At 37.3% G+C, this 19817-nt stretch overlaps 1 protein-coding gene across 15 annotated transcripts in view; it reads right to left on the bottom strand.

Annotated features, from left to right (window-relative positions):
- Nucleotides 1–19817, bottom strand: part of cadpsb (Ca2+-dependent activator protein for secretion b) — an 85490-nt gene that overhangs the window by 47877 nt on the left and 17796 nt on the right. For all 15 annotated transcript variants that reach the window (XM_046842502.1, XM_046842581.1, XM_046842652.1 and 12 more), the window contains exons 2-5: nt 18999–19112; nt 13148–13480; nt 4777–4857; nt 4111–4344 (exon numbers count right to left, since the gene is read on the bottom strand). In XM_046842502.1, the coding sequence (XP_046698458.1) occupies nt 4111–4344; nt 4777–4857; nt 13148–13480; nt 18999–19112 (762 nt within the window). The remainder of the gene's footprint in view (nt 1–4110; nt 4345–4776; nt 4858–13147; nt 13481–18998; nt 19113–19817) is intronic.

Genomic DNA, 19817 nt, shown 5'->3' on the forward strand with positions numbered 1-19817 from the left:
ATTATAAAATATAGTCAAATATTATATTTTAAATGGTTTCTCAATACTGACAGTAATTATTACATTTCCACGTCAAAATGAGTTGCTGCAATTGTGCTTTATTGCTCCGCTGAGGCAGAAAAAAACAATTACGTGAGAAGATAAGCACATTGAGCAGCGTAATTTATGAGTGTAATATGAAAAGCATTAAAACCGACTTGCTAAAAAGCTGTGTGCAAGTGACTTTTGCATAAAATTTTAGCATTAGCAAATTAAAGCTTTCAAAATGAGTATAGAAATCACAAATGAGGATCATAAAATCTTTAAACGCAAAAGAAAATACATATATTTCCAAAAACATGCTGACTGCCATTATGTTCCAAACACACACCTGCTACTATACACTAAATGTAATGTTTCTATTTTCTGAAACCTATACAACATTTCAGAACAGAATTTTAAATAATAAGACCATTTTAAAAAATCTAACACACTTGTTCACATCAGAGCAGCTCTTAAATGTAACAGAAGAATAAATTATAATCCTTTACAAACATTTGTTGGATGAAGATGATAGTTTATGAAAAATGGTTCTGATAATAAAATGTTGCAGCAACAAAACTAAAGAAAAATTCCACCCTAAACACTTTTGCACACCTTTATATTTAACATTAATATGAACACCCTAGAATGGTTTCCTAGACCCACAATGCTATTCAATGCTATTATTGTCTACCTACATAAACTCAGCCAAAAGCGACAGGTGCAGCACGGCTTTGGTCCTTTAGTCTATCCCTTGTACTCATCTGTAAACTCTATTCAAATAGATCAGGTTCCAAGACTCCAGCTTTAGAGCTAATACTGCCATTGAACTCATTATCTCGTAGATCACTCACCAGCCAAGTCAAATCTCTGCTGTAAATGACTATAGCTTAACCGTGTCACTTAGCTGCACAGCATCATGGAACTCTGGGTCCAAATTTGAGCTGTCTCCTTTTATTTTACACATTTATATGTATTGAACTTAGAATCATTTTGAATGATAAAAGGAGTAATTGCTCTTTTGCAGAAAAACCTGAATAGCACTTATGTTTAAGATCACTTCTTTTGTTTTGCCATCAAAAACTATAGTAACTGTTACGAACTGCAACTATTTCAAAGGATTAATGAAAATACAACATCAACAAACAAATTAAAACCGGAATCGCTAAGCACATCATGAATGTTTCATTATAAACACCTTTAATGTATTTCATGGTGGACTTTTCCTTTCAGAAACAAACAGAAGACTCATCATATTTTTCTCTTGGGCTAAAAAGCGGTTTTGCTGTGGTATTTAAGCGTGTTTCTTTATTCCTCAGAAACCAGAACATGCAGAGTGTGACAATTTTCTATCAGGCGTCCTTTTTATCAGATCCCCTGCTGTTTCAGCATATTCCTGAATACATGCTGTTCACTTCACTGCTGAAATCAGCTTGAAAAAATCAATCCCCCCCACCCTTAGAACCCACAAAATCTGAGCGCTGACACAAAACAGACAACTTGTGTCTTAACCCTGTTTAGATATATAAAACACTGCTTTGCCAAGTACTATAATAACTGCAGTCCTGCTGTATTATAATAAACAGCCAGGAGGACAATCCAGCAGAAGATGATTTCAATTTAAGCACAAACTTTGCGTGTGTGTGTGTGTGTGTGTGTGTGTGTGTGTGTGTGTGTGTGTGTGTGTGTGTTAGAGTGTGTGTGTTGTGTCTAGTGTATTCAATATTCTTCAAGATCATTTATCAAAAAAACCAAAAAAACCATCAGTATTAGTCTTTTTAATATACTGCAGTCCTGTCCTCCTGTCTCTTACAGTGTGCGCCTGTATTTCTACAACACTCAAGTGTGAAAATCTTGTGAAAATCGAAGCGTTATAAAGGTGTCAAACTAACACTGTAGCTGCCAATGCTGCTAAATCTATAACTGTCTCAGATTCTCTAACACAACCAGGCTCTTCATGAATTCCTAATGAGAAGCATCCAACCTTAAAAGCTGGCAGAGGACATTTCATGTAAATGAAGCAAAGACAGGATATTTAAAAATAGCACAGAACATAGTATGGATAGAAAATCTCATCAAGATGCATCCATTACAGCAAATATTGATGTGCATTCTACTTAAATCAGATTTCAGAGCAAATCACTAAATCTCATTCGCTCATGTTTCCGAATGACACAGGGCATAATAGGAACAACATTAAAAGCACATTTTGCTGATCGTTCCCGGTGACATTAAAAGCACATTTCTTTTTGCCAGTAGAGCAGTGTTTTGAGGGTTTGTAAGTTATAGAACATTGCTATATAATGGTCACTGACAGTGCCAATGCTTTTAGGTCCTGCACTGAGATACACTATTTGGTAAATAGTACTGTTCATATACAATCCATTCAGAAATGATTGCAACATGACATTGCAAAGGATTTTAAATTTAATTGACAATGAATTACAGAATCACTGCTCATAAATGATCATCCAAAACCATTATTGTTGCTGTTTTTTTAAAGAAACAACTTCATTTACAATTAATCCACAAGCAATGCAATATAATTCCAAATTAAACCAAACATAAAAAATACACTTAGAAAAATTTTAACTAATTATGTGCAGTATCCACACAATAAATGAAAAAAAGGTAGGATTTAAGGTGCTTTCATTCCATTAAAAAAAAAGAGCAGTGTTGGTTATGTATGGAATAAAACACAGTAATAGGCATTATAGGAAAATGTAATATATAATATGACAATGACAATTTTTTTGTTTATTAATCAACTGTACCTATGGCTTATCAGTTACAATTATGCTAAGGAACAGCTTTGACTTGTTTCATAAATGTGAAATAGACATTCCTATAAAGCTATCCAATAAATATAAATGTTCTTTGTTAAATACCAACCCTAACAAAAATTCCACCAGAATTTTATTGGATCGATCACCATACAAGTTCCTAAGAATAATTTGTTCCTTACATATTATAATACACTAATACATTGAGTATTAGTCTAAATTAATATACACCTTCTAGAAAATTAATAGACACCATCTGGACTAGCAGTATCAAGAATTCTGCAGCATTGCAGTAAACAGAGAAAATATTTCAATCCCATTTTCCTTTTATTTTCTATGCTTCCTTAGCATACAATATTCCATTTTCTTCTATGAACAGGCAAGAATTTATACATTTTTGTACATGTCAGTAACCTTCATGTTTTACAAGAAAGAGTTACATCATGTGAGTTTAGTGCTAGCACTGTGTTTACACTCTGAAATTCTGGAAGATGTTGTGTCTAATTAATACAAGCATATTGTACTAGAACAATGAAAAATTTTGTGTGAAACATTAAAGACCTTTGAGACTCAGTAATCTCAGCCCCAGTAGTCACAATAATGAACACTGGGATTTAAAACTTGAAATTTGTTTATATAGAAACTGTTGCGGTGATTTAGTAATTTGAGCTATTGTGCAGTAATTAGCCCTTTCTGGTAGTGAAACATATTCTAGGTAAGATGTTAGTATGATTAAAAAACAACCTAGTAGTACTACATACACCCACAGAAAAAAGACACTAATCCATGCTACTATTTTTTACCTTCAAGCGTGCACCTTTCGCACATTTCCTATGTACAGTAACTGCTACCCCAAAGGTTCATGTTGTGTATACTTAACCTCCATATACTAATCTTTAGTGAAATTACGAAGGGTATTACCCAACTGACAAGGGCATGTACAGTTTAATATTCATTATCCATACCTTTGTTATATATAACCTAAGAATGCAGAGCCTATGGTGATGTGAAACATAGTACATTACTAGAGGAGAGGAAACTAAACTACAGAATGAATGTCAACAAAAGGGACATCTGGGATCGAAAATGCTTCTGCTAAGAACAATGATCTAAATCTAATATCTTACATTTTGAAATCATGTAATGGGACACTTAGCAAATCCCTTTGTGCAAAAAGACACTTTAAAATAAAATAGATAGCTCATACGCTGCTATGTTCCCTGAGGGGTTGACATTTTAATATAGATTTAATTTAAAGAACATGGGAGATATACTGGAAAGTTTTCAAAATATTAACATTCTGTACCTCTAGTGTGAAGGAGAGAACCACGTCTGACTTGGACAGTTGGTTCTCATCCTCCTGGCCCATGTCGATGATGGATGTGTTGTGTCCTCTTTTAAGTTTCTGAAGTTTGAACTCTCCTCCCTTGGACACAGGCATGCTCTCAAGGTTAGCCATCAGCTGGTTTACAGATGACTTCAGCTCCTCAATGTACATGGCCTCCATCTCCTTTGACACAAACTTGGGAAACTTGCCTGCCTGTGATTTTTTTTTTGTTTTGTTTTTTTTAAAGCAGGGAAAAAGGTCAGTTTAAAGATCTATTGATAATAAGTCCTGAAATACTAACAAGAATATGAATGTGTGAGATCCTTAAAATTCTGAAGAAAAAATGTATACAGTGCAGATATTGACATTTATAGTGCATGCTGTTTCCTTAACACAGATGGTGCTTAACATAAACATGTACTCAGAAACAGTATTGATGTCAATATTAAAATTTCAAGAGAATTTCATAAGGAAGTCATTGTGAGTGATATGCTATTGTCAGATAATGTAAAACAACAACAAAATTAAATGCCTTAGTACTTTCCACTAAAGTGATGTAAGCATTACTTGCATTTCATATTTAAGGTGGATAACTGTGTAGCAAAGGTGTGTGATAACGCACAATGATCCATAAATGAAACTCACCCTGGCAATCTGATCAGCCATCTGCAGACGCCCATCCAGCTCCCTCCTGATCTGAGCCGCCTGTTCATCCAGATTATCCAACTATAAATCACACACACACATGCACACACACACATATTGAGCAATTCTTGTTCCCTCAGCATGTATCAATCTGTTCCAATTCTAATAAATTTTTCACTTTCATTTCCAACACAATTGAGGTCATCAAAGGTCAGTCTTCATTCTTAAAAAGAGACAGCAGCTCTGCTGTTTTTGGATAGAGATAAAAAAGGTCAAAGGGCAATTACAGAGTTTAATTTCTAATTAGGTCATCTCATTAAACTGGAATGTTATGAATTCAAAGCTGACAGCAGGTCCAATGAAGACACATCGAGTGCATATTGTTATAGCTACTGATCAGTTTCTTGTCAACGTACAGGAACAAGCCAGTTCTCAAAAGCATACGTCTTTAAAACAGAGACTTTTCAACAAAATGATATCTGGATAGCCAATTTCCAACTGAATTACAATTCCTGCGATTATTACACTCACTGCAGATGTTCTTTAAACAATCGGACATAATATAAGGTTTTGGAAATTCAGCAACAGTACATTATTTTAGCATGATTTCTGCATACAAGCAACAATAAAAAAAGATAATCAAAAACACTGCTGGAGCCAAATAAGTTTCTTTATCTTATTATTGAACCTTTTATCATTTAGTGTAATGAAACATTCTATAATATCATTTAACACCATCTGTGCTTAGTGTGCTGTGCACAAGTTCTAGCACCCCACAGTCTGGAATCCCATTAACTTTCCTTAAGTTGATGCATCTTTCTAATGGATGCTTTTGTTTTATTTTTTGACCTAAATGCAAAGTTTTGAAAGGTTACCCCAGGTATAGTGACAGTGTCATCCTTTCCTTTACATAACTGTCACTTTATATCTATACACACAGTATGTAGATTTGGATACAAGGAAAATGGGAGTGTGTGTGCCTGTGTGTCATGTGCCTCCTTTTGAACGGAGTTGTGCACTTTGTATTATCTAACGCGTCCCTCCTGCCCAGTCAGCCATCACTTCCTGTGCATGTCACTGTCTTGCTCTCACCCACGCAGCATCTAAGGACTACAGCACCGCAGCAACCCGTGCTGTGGCAACTGTCACCGTGGAGCGGGATACCCCATCACTGGCGGCACAACACAGTCATGTCTCCTGAGCCCGCCCTCTGTGGCCTGCTCTCCTGGGGCTCTGTTCTAATTAAACATGGCACGACATCCACAGGAACCCTGTGAGGCTGTGTGTTTGTCTCTGTGTGTGTAGCTAGTGAGGAAAAGGACAGTGCTGTCACTGAGTGGGTGGCTGAGCTTTGCTAAACAGGAACACCACTTGTGGCAACTCCTTCTGAAGTCTTTGCCTTAATGTGATCTTTAATCTTGTAACATGGGCAAAAAAAGAGTGTGTAACAAAACACTGCCAGTAACCTTGAGCACCTTACATTTTTAGGTCAAGTAATGCACATCAACCACGGACTGCAGATAAAGTTAGAACATTTAAAATTGCAAAATATCATCAAATCCATTAACAGCTTCATAGTCTGATAGGGATGGTGAGATTCACGGATTTGCATCAAAGGTAACGTGTGTTAATGTGATGCAAACTATCTGTACTATGTACTTATATTTCTTTTCCTGTGCATCGTATTGCACTTAATCGAAATAGTGGTGAATCGTATTGCATTGCATCAGTAGCTGCTTTATATGTATATTTAATGTATCAAATAATTAGCTATGCATCGAGATGCAAATCGCATCAGCCTCAGTTATGGAGATGTACATATGGTCTGACAAACAGAGGACAAAAACGTGACGAGTTAAAATAGAGAGCACCAAATGATCACATCCAAGTCATATTGGCATAAAGATATATTTCTGCACTTCACAAGGACGTGCGATTTTAATTAAGCTAGAGATAAAAAATAAAATGCTCCACTTTCTCTCTGCTAATAGCATGACTCCATTTTGTTTGCTGCATGACCGGCATGATTATTCCACTTGCCCGTGGTTCTGGCAGGTGGCCTGCAGTGCAGTGGGATGGCTAGCTGGAGTTCTGCAGCACTGCTCCTCAAGGAGCTGTCACTTGTCTTGCCCAATTCATAAACCCAGCTGCTGTTTCTATGGCGATAATCCATGAACGTCGAAGCTGGGCCGGGTTGTAGACCTATATGCACTAATGTAATAAGCAAAATTCATTAGAAATGTTCTCTCTGCTGTTTTAATGTAAAGGTTTATTTAAAAGTTTATAAATGATTGTAGTGCACATCTTAATCATAGCATGTCTGAAGCTTCAAGCTTGATGTTTAAACTTTGAACACTTTTTAAACCCAGGGAATATCTGAAAGGCCTTAGGGAACCTGGGTTGCAGTGTGTGTGCATCAGTATAGTGGCATGCCTATGCTACGTTCGACTGTATTGCTCAGTATTTTAGTAGATGTGAGCTGGAACAGTAGCTGACTGTCACCAGAGGGAGCTCCTGGCAGCTGTTAGCTTAGTTTTATCCACATGGTAATGGAGAGTGGCAAGGCTCTTATGCATTAATAATGGATGCCCAGATTTAGACTTGCTGACAGCAGTCGTAAACGTGAGGAAAAAGACAGATCACCAAAACTGCTCTCTCTCTCTCTCTCTCTCTCTTGCTCTCTCTCTCTCTCTCTGTGACTCTCACTAGGAGAAAACCCTTTTTTTCTACTTACTTGTCTGACTCACTAGCAAAAATGTCTTGGTGTGTAAGAGGGAGAAATGGAAGCTGTCACGGGTGGTGTATCTGGTGTCACAGTCCTATACCCTAATACGGTGTCAAAATGGAAACATACAGCATGAGCCACATTATAGCTGATCAGGCATCTATTACCTTGCTTACACTCTCCTGAACAATGATTTGTAGCCTGTATGTAACAAAAGGCTACAGAATGTGCAAACCTGCAGCTACATGAATCATATTAGCAAGATTTGAAGCAGTAAGGTACTTTTTTTCTATTTCTAGTATTTGAGACACGGGTGGACAGGTAAGTATGTTTTTTTTTTATATATATTGTCACCAGTGTGGGGTTCTAGAAAAAAAAACAGTCCAGTAAAAACAAGATTAAAAACACAGCCTACTAGTTAAACCACCCAAGAGTCTAAAAAACTGCTTTATGTAATTGTACAACAAAAAGTTGTTGGGCATGAGATTTAAGGTGGGGGCGTTTACTCCCAGTGTGAAAAAGAGACCCAGAAGACACCATAGCCTTACAGTACTAAAAGAAAATGAAGGACTTGTTTTGGAAAATTAAATCCCAGCTCACTGCTTTGGTTGTATTTTGGAGAATATCATGCTAGCTAATGAATTTTAAATATGGTACTTACACTGGGATTAAGTGGCCAACATTGAATTGCTATAGAGCTAGATAAACAGAGATCTGTTTTTTGGAGTAGAAGGCCAGTGTTTGCATATAACAGGAAAATGGGCCCTTTAACAGAGCATGCGGTTTCCAACCTGTCCCTTTTTGGCTGTCACTGTGTGCTGTAGTGCCAGACGGAAAATCTGCTTGATCTCTCCTTTATAACCATCTTGACATATTTATGAATGGGGTAGGTGAGGTAGATAGAGAGAGAGAGATCAGTGCAAGGAGGTTAAAGGAATAAAGACAAAGAGAAAGATAGACACAGGGCTAGGGACCGAGATAAATGGTTCCCAGAAGTCACTAATGGCGTCCACATTAATAATTAAATGTGTAGTAGGTACAATGGTACCCAATTTATAGTGAATCACTGGCACATTCATAGCGCTGGTACAGTATAGTGGACAATCCTAACAATGTGTGTGTGTGTGTGTGTGTGTGTGTGTGTGTGTGTGTGTGTGTGTGTGTGTGTGTGTGTGTGCGTGCGCCGTAACCCTGCTGAACTCTCTGAGCTGTTGGTTAGTGGAGCACGTAATTAGCTCCAGCCACCAGCTGCACAAAGCCACTCTCTTTTTTCTATCTTCTATCAAGTGTACATCAATTCCTCCCAACCTTTCTCACTTGCACAAGCACACACAAACATTTCGCCTGTCCATCATGTTTATCCTCATTCTGGGGAATCAGAGGTTCACACACTCACACACTCAAACCATCCACAATTTTTCAAGTTAATAATCTTCAGCAGCATTAACATATGAATGTTTTCTTAAGCAGCTCAGCAGTTCACTCTAAGTTCTGTTTTTAATAACAAGGGTGGTGACCTGGCAACCTGGATGATTTATTGACCTATGATAAAGAACTGTGTGAGAGCGAGAGAGAGTAAGGGAGAGAGAGACTTGCATATCCCAGATTCAGTGCACTCATTTTCCTAATGCCTCTTCACATACAGTAAGAGACTGATGCATTCATTGCTCTCATGCTCCGCTGATGGTCGTTAACTAATTCAATCAGCACAAGAGTGCTGCAGAGAGAAGTGCAAGTTGCAAAGTAGATATTAAGGGGAAATATTCCTGACAGCGAGTATACAAGTGTGAATCAACCATTTACTGTTCACACTATTCCATCGAGATATAATACTCTCTTTGGGAGTCAGGGTGTTCCAACAAAAAAAGCGAATGTGCTTATTGCTTTATAACAAATATGGTGTTTGAAGATGTTTTGGATTTTCAAAAATTGGATTTTTGAATTTCAGAAGTAGGTTCTGGGTGTCTTTTTTGTAGTCCCAGTTCAGTCAAAAGCAAGTAAAATAAAATAATAATGAAAAATTCAATAAATAAATATAATTTTACAAGGGATACGATGCCTGATACGAAAATATCAGCCTATGATAACAATCATGTAAAAAACATCTGGATTTAGATGAGCTATAATATTGTACTGTGGAGATTTACACTCATTGAACCACTAGGGCATTAGCCATTAAGCAAGTAAGGTACTGATGTAGGGTGAGGAGGCCTGGGGTGCAGTCTAATTCTAAAGTATAAAGTTGTTCAGTAGAAATGAGAGCCCTATACCAGGCCACTCAAGATCTTCCACTCCAACCCATGTGAACCATATCTTTATAGTGCTCGCTTTGTGCACAGGAACATTTACATGTTGGAACAGGTTTGGGACCCCAAGTTCAAGTAAAATGACATCCTATACAATTGCGTGCCTTTGTGGTGACAGTTTAAAGTAGAAACACATATGGATGCAAAAGTCAGGTGTCCCAATACTTTTGTTTAGTTTATTTCCACTTGCTAAAATGACTTTGCTCAGTGCAATAGCTGGACAGTCATGTGTAATAACACAGTGGTGGAAAGAGCAAGTGGTGGAAAACATAAAAGAAATCCACTCTGACTACCAGTTCTTGTCAAATAAGCAAGCAAAAAATCAATCAACAGCATACAGAAATAGCTTAAAATGGCAAAAAACAGCAGTGTTTATAAATCACAAGTATGAGTAACATTAGAAATAATAAAAGGGATTGAATGAAGAACTAGAAAGGACATGAAGTAAAGCAGAAGCTATGACATTCGGCTTGCTCCAGGGTGTGTCTTCCATGTCACTTCCAAACTAGAAAAATAGCTCAGACAGATTCAAGAATCCTGGCAGCATAGAAATATCACTCCTCAAGTGTGCAAACCAAGAAAGAGAAAAAAATCTGGTAGAAAACCCAAGTCAGTGGTAAAAATGCCAGTGACAGACTAAAGCTCTCTGCTTTAGTGTGCAGTGTTTAAGTAGTTATAAATAAATGCTTAAACTCACAAGACAAATGGTGGGTCCAGATTTACACTACTCTCTCCTGCAACTACACATCTATTTTATTCATCCATCTTTACTAATATCACTTTATCCTGGGCAGAGTTTCAGTAAACCCGAGGTGGGAATACAGCCGTTCCACTGAAGCGCACAATACACGCATTCATACCTAGGGGCAATTTAGAATAGACAAACCACCGACCTGCAGGTGGAAACAGGAATGCAGAGAACACACATTAACCTTATACACTGTACCACCGAACATACCTGTTCTATTAATTTCACTGAAGTATTTAAATAATTCATAATAGTTAATAAATAAGTTGATTTAGGATGTGCATTTGAATAATACATTTAAATTTGAAGGGGCCTAATAACCCGAATTACATGGATATATTTAGTGTAGGACTTATTTGAAGGGCTTCGACAAAGAACTGAATAATGTCAATTCAACCAATTAAAAAGCCTGTTAATGCCAATATTAATTTATTAACAAAGCCCAGAGAAGAGCCATTCTGCTTGGTCAGTAGTTGTGTATTATATAGCAGTAATAAATGGCATACAGATCTGCAGAATCAGAAAGCACTGGGTGTTTCTTGGTGGTCTCATTAGCTACACATGCAGGTCATCGTTGTGTAGGTTACAGACTACTTTTTCCTCGATGTGGTGGATAACCAAAGATGCATCTTGCAATATAGGGTTCTAAAATATGCAAAGTCAACATTAATACAAAACTTGGTGCCAGAATCTTTTTCTCTCACTGTTTCTGGATCTGTCTCTCTTTATCACGCGAAAACTGAAATTCCTGTTGGATAAAGAGCTTGTTAATGTATGATGATGGACCACTTGTTTCATTTTTGATGATGTGATGTTAGCGTGTGAGGGGGCAGGCATCAGCACAGTTGCTCTGGCTGTGTGTGCGTAGTGCCAGACAATTTCTGCCAATTACATGTGATTGTGCTTTCATTAAATACACTCCAGGTGGTGTATGAGTCGTCTATTGGCTGGCAAAGAGAAAACAAAATCCTCCTACGCATGGCCTTGAGACCAACATAGAAGCAGGAAAAAAAAGAGAGTGAGTGAGCTGTTTTCCACTTGCAAAAAGTAAACAAGCTTGGTTTGATGTGTCAAACCGTTTGATGCAAAATGTTCACAGACACATTTGATGTGTTTTAATTCATTTTTGAGTGATGTGTGTATAATATATTGACCAAACAAAGGTGCACAGGTTAAACTGTGTTTGGTTTAACAATGGGATCATGTACATATAGATAGATCTTTACCCAAAATTCCATTAAACAGTTGATATTATTGATAAGTCTTAAAGCACAAGACATTGCAAAAAAGAAAGCTGTTTCAGAATGATGGCATCTTAAGGCAAAAGTCCAAGTCCAGTGGTTCCCCAACTACAGCTCAGAATTAAAAGCTGCTGTGGACTCTTACTGTGTTCAGTTGTTTAAATCTGGACTCATATGAACACTTTTATACTTTTAGACAATGAGCATTTTTCTCTGTAGTGCAGTCATTATAGTTTTATGATGCAAAATGCTTTTGCTGTCACTAACTGGCAGGGTGATGGTGACAGCTAAGCCTCTGACTCATCCCTGATGTCTGCCTGCTTTGCCCGATGGAAGACAAAAATAGACATCTGGATTGTTTCATGCTTAAAGGATCTAAGGATGAAAAAACGTGTCCAGGGTAGATACCTTTGGGCAACTGCAAAAAGATTTCCACCTGATCTTTTAGCTGACTCAACATTATTTTTGGAAGGCAGAGCCTGTATCAATCGAATGTAACTGATATTGCAAGAAAAGTGTGCTCAAATGCATTATACTGTTATTGTAAATTTGTCTTAGCTTCTTGTCATCACTATTCGAAAAGGCTTGTAATCGAAGACAAAGAAGAATACGTTAACGCTTTTATTAACAGGACCACATATAAATGTTGTAAAACATGGCATAAGCAACATCAAGGAATTATGAACTCTGACACTAAAGCTATGTTGTGTTGTTTTTGTATATCATTATATATTTACCAGGCATCCAGGTGCAAACAGGGTGCACAAATCATGAGCACAGCATGCAGGACATGAAGAACACATTCAGGCGACTCATTTTTCATTCACAGTTGCCTGACAGACAAGCAGGTTTTGTAGGCTGGTGATAGATCTGTAGCTAGTGTTTTTCCTTCTTTTTCTTTCTTCATCCGACACATAGACAACAAAGAACAATAATCCTACACGTTCTCTAATTACAATTTTAAACTCAATTGTTTGATATTAAATGCAATTAAATGCAATTGATATGCACGTCTCAAGGGGTTAATATTTTTCTCAGCATCTTAAACCTATGCGACACACAACATTCTTTTTCATATTAATCCACTTGCTGTATGTGAACTGAAAATCAAAGTCTGGTTGTTGGTGAGGACTGTGTTTTACTTTGCATCCTATAAAGCTTGATGAAACAGTATTTCCAGATTTGGGGCGTTCAAGGTGATGTAGAATCAACAAGACAGTACTGGGGACTACTATATTCTTTCTACAATATAGAAGAAATCAAATGTACATTTTGAAATCCTGAAATCTCTTTATGCATGTCTGCCTAAAGTACAGTATAACTGTACCACTGGCTCTAAAAGTACACTCACCTGACAGGCCTGGTACAGCAGCTGGTGCTCAAATTTTTTGATGCCAAGTATTTGTTGGAACATCTCATAGAGCTGTTCTTTGCTGAGGATGAGCTCAGATGCTGCACTTGCGGTCATGCGCTGCTGAGCCTTGCGTGGGTCCTCATCCCCACGGTAGATGGTATCAAACTTGGCCATCCAGGAACTGAGGACCGTCTCTTTACTCAAACCGTCGATCTCAGGCAGGCTGCGGACGCGCTTTTCGATGTGCCGCTTGAACACTTCACGGCAGTCCACAGCAGAGAAACCTCCAGTCTGGACCATCTTAGCCACACGATCACTTTTCAGAAATACCTAGGAGGTCAAGTCAAGAAGTCAAGAAGGATTGATTGCCATTTTAACCACATAAAGCTGCTGCTGTAGACAGTGAAATGAGACAGCGTTTCTCCAGAACCCTGGTGCTACATAAAACAACAGAGCTACATCACACAACATAGAGCTACATAACAGAAAACTGAGCTAAGGACTAAGTAAGTTGTCCTTGCCACATAAATGCATTGTGTGCAACCTAGTGCAAACAGTGCAAGACAAAATAACATGCACAAAAAACACATATTAGTGCCGACCAGTAAACCTACTGTATAATAAGTTATACAGTACAATGTGCAAACTATAAACAATAGTGTATTTGTAAGCATAAACACAATGATGTGCAAAAACAGCAAGAACAGCAATAAAAGAGTTGTGCAAAAGAGCATGTACACAGTATAACATGAATATAATATAATATGGGTGGTGCTAAAGACATGGATGTGTATGAATTGAAATGAGAATTAAGTGTGTGTTTGAGTTCAGGTTGTAACAGTTCTGTAACACACAGGAAGCACATGTCCCAAGTTTTAATTTGTATTAAAATACTTTCATGGGTATTTTTGTTCTTTCAGAATACTGAAAATACATTGTAAAGCATGTTTAAAGAGTTCCTAAACAAAGCAACCGTGCTCCTAAAAATCCTGTACTGAATGCAGCCCACTGGTGTTTGTTTATACCACTTATAACATACAGGTCTAGTGGTTAGGATGCAGCGCTCTCACCGCCGTGGCCCAGGTTCGATTCCCGGTCAGGGAACCAAACCCAGATATTAGAGTTGCACAAGCCCTTAGTGCCGGTCCCAAGCCCGGATAAATGGGGAGGATTGCGTTAGGAAGGGCATCCAGCGTTAAAACATTTGCCAAATCCAACATGCGGATCACGAATACGGATGATCCGCTGTGGCGACCCCTAATGGGAAAAGCCGAAATAACGTTTATAGAAACACCCCTAATTGCATATCCTGTATTATTCATCAGTCTCTCATAAAATATTGTATTACCGGTGCATAAATACTAGCGATGTAACGGTACACATATTCCTACCGATATCTTTCGGGAGAGGTCTTTCGATGCAATCATTTTTAAGTGCACAAATCTGAGTTCCCTCAGGAACGTATTAAGTGGCGGACTGCAAGTTTGTTTAGTCTCCGCCTCACACTCGGTGTGCATTTAATATTATAAAATTCGAAAACACACAAACAACAATGCCAGGGGTATAAAATGAAACTAGATTTAGTGCAGTCACAAAATCAATGAATTTTGGACGCGGTCCCTATGGTACCTTAGTTAATTCATCTAGACATTATGTCACTTTATAAACGTAATATTGTATAGTATTTGACCAAATACACAGTTTAAAATGTTATTCCTAAAGTTTTTGAACATTCGGTCCCACTGCGGATTCCCACGAATTTTAAGAAAATCCGGAACTTGCTGTTAGTTAGGTTTCAAATGAGAACCAGCTGTGTAATCCAAATGAGACCTAACAAATGTAAAATATAAAATTTTATTTTTCCATTTATGTATTTTTATTTAAATCGGTTTGTGCAATCAAAATGATAAAAAACGTGTATTGCATTAATTTGATTTATTATATTAAAATATTATTTTATTTATTATTTTACCAAGGAGGCATTTTATTTAAAATTGTTTAAAAATGTAAACTGTTGATGCTCAAAATTTTATTAATAATAAACTGAGTTATTAAGAGACGACAAGCAATTACTGTATATGGTTTGCATTTCTTCCCCCTAACCATACCGAAATTGTACTTAACCTTAACCTAAAAACTGAGGTATGTACCGAACTGTGGATTTTGTGTGCCATTACACTCCTAATAAATATTTATTGGTAATACTGTCAGTGGCTCCTGATCTAAGATTTTGTTAGGGCAGGGCATAATAACAAAATAATTCAACACTGAAACTAGATGCACTTCACAGTAGACAATTTAAATTTGACAACATGCAGTCATCCAGCACAAAGTCTAGCATACCTTTTAGAGTGGTTTTCAACACAATTTCATTTTATTTTTTGTTCAAATGTGTTTGATACAGCAGATGTGTTCCTGTCAAAGAGCTAAAAACATTAACCCGGGTTGCCAGTTTTCGACTGAATTTTCCAGCCCAACCACACATTGAAAATCACACAACAGATCTTAAACTAGCCATAAAAATGTCAGACAATGGAAAAGAAATCATTTTTCTTTTTTTTAGGTGAGAAGCATGGATGTACGGATATTATCCGCTCCACAACCCCCTTTGCTTTTTTCAATCTTTGCAATTAATCGTACAATTGTAAAGGATCTGTATATTATAGATAGACTGTCTGCACCAACACTGTGCTTTTGTTGCATACATTTTCAAAACATCTGCTATAAAACAGCATCTTCACAGAAAAGATACTCTATACAAACAATTCCCTAAAAGTTTTTGGTCAATCGTGCTATCCGCAAGAGACCGGGAAAATCAGCGAAACAAATTAGTTATGTGGCAAATGCAATTCCGCGATAAAACGGGGGCGTGAGATTCAAACCGCGGTAAAGCGGGGATTACTGTAATATACACAGCATCATTTCTGCCCCAATAGGATTTTAATAATGCTTGTTGCATTTTCCATTTTTGACCACTAGATGTAATAATAACTCTATGGAGCCAAATAGGAAGCACAATTAACAACATCTAGAACAGTGACCAAATCAGCTGATATTTCCTTTAAAAAGTGCCATTCTTTAAATTGTTGGTCATAGATGTAAATTATATTAAAACAAAAGTTCAAAAGTAATAGAAGGAATAAGTACTATTAGAGGATTAAAATTTTATGATCTTTGGACAAGCTCCCAGTAAATGTAAAATCATTCTTCCACTTATATTCTTCCTAAATTTTATATATAAATAAAACAATGCTGTTGAAATTGTTGCAGGAATGACATGTTAGTGGTATTGTTGTTTGTAGGTTACTCATATGACGTACTGAGTTAAAAAAAAAAAAAAAAAAAGGTAGTAGGATTAGTTGTGGGAACCTTGCAGCAAAACATTGTAAAATAGAGTGTCATAGATTTATTTTTTTAGAACTTGAATAAACCTTTAAGCGCTGCTTCTCTGGAAAGTGCACTTGAGTCAGTGTGTAATCTCCATAATGACTTAAATCAATAATGAATCCAGCTGCAATATGCTTGTGAACAGTGTGTCTCTGGACTTTGGTTTAATATTCTACAATATGATGGATTTGCCGCCATCTGTAGTAATATATTGAAATAATATAGCAAGGTCATTACTGCCATGGGAAGAAATCGAAACTTTCAAATTTGAAATCATGGAACTGTGCTGCATTCATAAAGCCACAAACTCACCACCTTTATCCATCTCTCTTGTGCTCTGAATTATTTAGTCTCTCTTTCCCTTCTGAAAACAAACACTGGGGAAAAAGAAGTGTGATTTGGTCTCTGCAGTAGAACGAGGTTTAAAGGGTTTGACTAACATCCGTAAACCCCCACCATCCCCGCCCCAAACACACACACACACGCGCGCGCACGCACGCACGCACGCACACACACACACACACACTCACAGTCTCCTACTCATGTCTCAAATTGAGTTATATGGACTTGCGAGTGAAATGTGATTTATGTTGGGTTTTTTCCACATTGGGAAGGCCTGCTAGAGCTGCCAGCTGCTTTTCCCTACTTTAAAAATCCCTCTCCGCTGCTGTATTCAGAAAGACGGATTGAGCTCTAAATTGCTGTCTGGTACCAATCCAAATGCTGATTTGCCACATGCCTCTTTCTACCTGTGCATACTTTAACAAACAACTTTGAAAATGAACTGTATCCGGATGAAGGTGTCGTGTCTATGGTAGTGGGTTTAAATGTTACTACAAGTTTGATATAAAGATCATGGTGGTTTTTAGATTATAATAACTTGTATGAGATAAAAAAACTACTAATGACAAATATTTATCAAACCATTTGTATCATTACTGTGCTTGCTTTCTGACACTGGCCACAAAAGCCAAATGGTTTGCATGTTAACACTTTGTTACCACTGACTCATACACACACACACACACACACACACACACACACACACACACACACACACACACACCCACACACACTTACTTTGTGTGTTGTGCTGTGAAGTGATGGCCGATCTGTCATGATCACAATGTGTAACTAGTGTGTGTGTCTAAGCTCAGACAACAGTGAGTCCATCACCAGCAGAGTGCAGGGTGTTGATAAGGCTTCCGTCCTACATCCTACATCCACATTGTTACAAAGAGTCTAAAGGTGTTTGGTTTTATTTTAATACATCCACTTTATTTTTATGATTATCTTCACACTTAAAAGGGTCTTTCACTTTAAATGCAGAAAAATCGGTTGTGTGTAAATCTGTCAGGTAAAAAGCAGCGATATGTTGGATCCAAACACTCTTTGCCTGGTTTAATAAGTGAAGAGTTTTGAAAGGTATAAAGCACTTTTTCTTTCGGCTGCTCCCATTAGGGGTCGACACGGCGTATCATCCGTCTCCATACTACTCTGTCCTCTACATCTGCCCCTTTTAAACAACTATCTGCATGTCTTCCCTCACCTCATCCATAAACCTCCTCCTTGGTCTTCCTCTTTTAATGGGAGCAGCCAAAAGAAGAAGAAGTGAGAGTTGTAAAGCATTAACCTTGTCAAATGCCTTCTAAAAACTGATCGGCTGATAATAGTCATCATTTTAGTAAACGGCATAAATTTGACATATTATGCAAATTAGCTACAAATGTAAGTAGGTGGAGCTAAATAGTTCTTGGGGCAAAATTTTTTTTTTTTAATAATAAACTAACCAAGATGTACCATTTTAACAATGCTCATAAAAAGGTGATGCAGAATCTTCTTAATTTTGCAAAAACCGGAACATAAAACCCAGAATCTTGATTTTCGGTACTGCGTTGTAGTTATCAGCATAAACTAATTAGTGACTGATTCTCAAATTACAGTAACAACAGAGAACGACATAATGACATAGCAAGCTTACTACAATTTATGAGTGAAGCAATTAGCATGCATATTTTCTACCTGTTTGTATGTCAGTGAGAGTACATGTATGCATGCATTCAAGCTAAAACAAAAAGTCATTTGTGTCCCGTAAGGGCAGTTTAGAGCTGTCACCTCAATGCTTATTTTCTTCTACAGTGACATGTTATTAGCTAAGCACTTGCTATAAGCTAACAAAATGAAATGTAATTCTAATATAATAACACCATCAAATATTTTATAGGCTTTTTTAAATTATACAGTACATCCACATGCATTTCAGCAATATCTATGCCCAGCTAAACGCCAGTAAATGGCTATAATAAAAAAACATTTTACATTAAAACACTGAATACATTTTATTACCATACTGATATCACACAGTGTATTTTTTTACTGCCATACTACATTGAAAGACATAAAACTGAAATGTATACTGATTACTCGGTGGTGTAAAGGGAAACAAAATGGTGAATTGTACCTCAAAGTAGCTCTGAACTGCATTGATGAAGGCCTCATCTGCCACAATCTGAGTTTCACCTTTGAGGAAGGACTCAAAGCGATCCTTAGTTGTCTGAAGCTGCTGCTTGGTAATCTAAAGAGGTAGAGAAAACAAAACTGCTTCAGTGGCTGAACCATGTATATCACAATGAGAAAGAAATAGAAAAAGAGACAGCAGCCTGGAAAGAAGAAGAATGCAAGCCAAATAGCAAAATCCATAAATATTCCTCAGTCTTTACACATTGATTCATTCTGTCTGCTACTGTAGATTTCATTTATATTTCCCTTGGGATGGAAGATCATTTTTCAAATGATTTGCTATAAAGGTTTCAAATCTGAGAAGTCCCATATGCCTCCTATACCAATGAGTATAAAGAATATATAGAGGACTCACAGGCAATGAAAGAAGAAAGGGATAATTCAGTGATGAATCAGGAGGTGTTATTAAGCCCAGTTGCTCTTAATCAGTTCAACAATAATGCATGCCATATTTCTCTAAAACAAAATGCACTGTCATGTTTGTCACCGAGGTGTTCTTCCATTCACTTTAGATCTTATAAACCACACACTTCAGGGCTCCTAACTTTTCTCTCAGGAGTTCTGTGCCAGTGTGAAAAACATAATTGAGGGGCTCTTAGTTCTCAAGGGCATTTGGTCAGGCCTCTAGTCAGTCACTTCTTTTTGAGCTCCTGACACACCTGAGCCAGCTACTCCCAGTTCTGTTTGTTTACCTGGATCAGGTGTGTAGTGAGCTGAAACAATGTTAAAGCATGAATGCTTTGTGGATTTACGACGACAG

This window comes from Silurus meridionalis, chromosome 1 (genome assembly GCF_014805685.1).
Source record: "Silurus meridionalis isolate SWU-2019-XX chromosome 1, ASM1480568v1, whole genome shotgun sequence".
NCBI classification, from domain to species: domain Eukaryota; kingdom Metazoa; phylum Chordata; class Actinopteri; order Siluriformes; family Siluridae; genus Silurus; species Silurus meridionalis.